We start from the raw sequence: 313 nt of genomic DNA on the forward strand, positions 1-313 counted from the left end.
TGTGGTGTTTGTGGGGGGTGTGGTGGGGGTTGGGAGTTTTCCAGGTGGTGGTGATGCGTGTGGGGTGTTTTGGTGTGGAATTGTTGGGGGTCACACGGTGGCGATTTATACCGATACATTGCAGTTTGGTCTGTGTTCTGATTGGGTCTAATATCGGTGGTATCGCCCTTTTTCCCCCCTTCTGTTCTTTCTTTACAGAACCTGGAGGAGTTGGATCCAGACTTCATCATGGCCAAACAAGTGGAGCAGCTGGAGAAGGAGAAGAGAGAACTGCAGGAACGCCTGAAGAACCAGGAGAAGAAGGTGCGCGTGC

At 52.1% G+C, this 313-nt stretch overlaps 1 protein-coding gene across 1 annotated transcript in view; it reads left to right on the top strand.

The window, feature by feature from the left end:
* EIF3A (eukaryotic translation initiation factor 3 subunit A) overlaps nucleotides 1–313 on the top strand; it is a 22,574-nt gene that overhangs the window by 12,079 nt on the left and 10,182 nt on the right. Inside the window, 1 exon segment of the mRNA XM_018574732.1 lies at nucleotides 146–309. Coding sequence (XP_018430234.1) covers nucleotides 146–309 — 164 coding nt within the window.

Source organism: Nanorana parkeri, unplaced genomic scaffold (assembly GCF_000935625.1).
Source record: "Nanorana parkeri isolate BGI_ZX_2015 unplaced genomic scaffold, ASM93562v1 scaffold3197, whole genome shotgun sequence".
Taxonomy (NCBI): Eukaryota; Metazoa; Chordata; class Amphibia; order Anura; family Dicroglossidae; genus Nanorana; species Nanorana parkeri.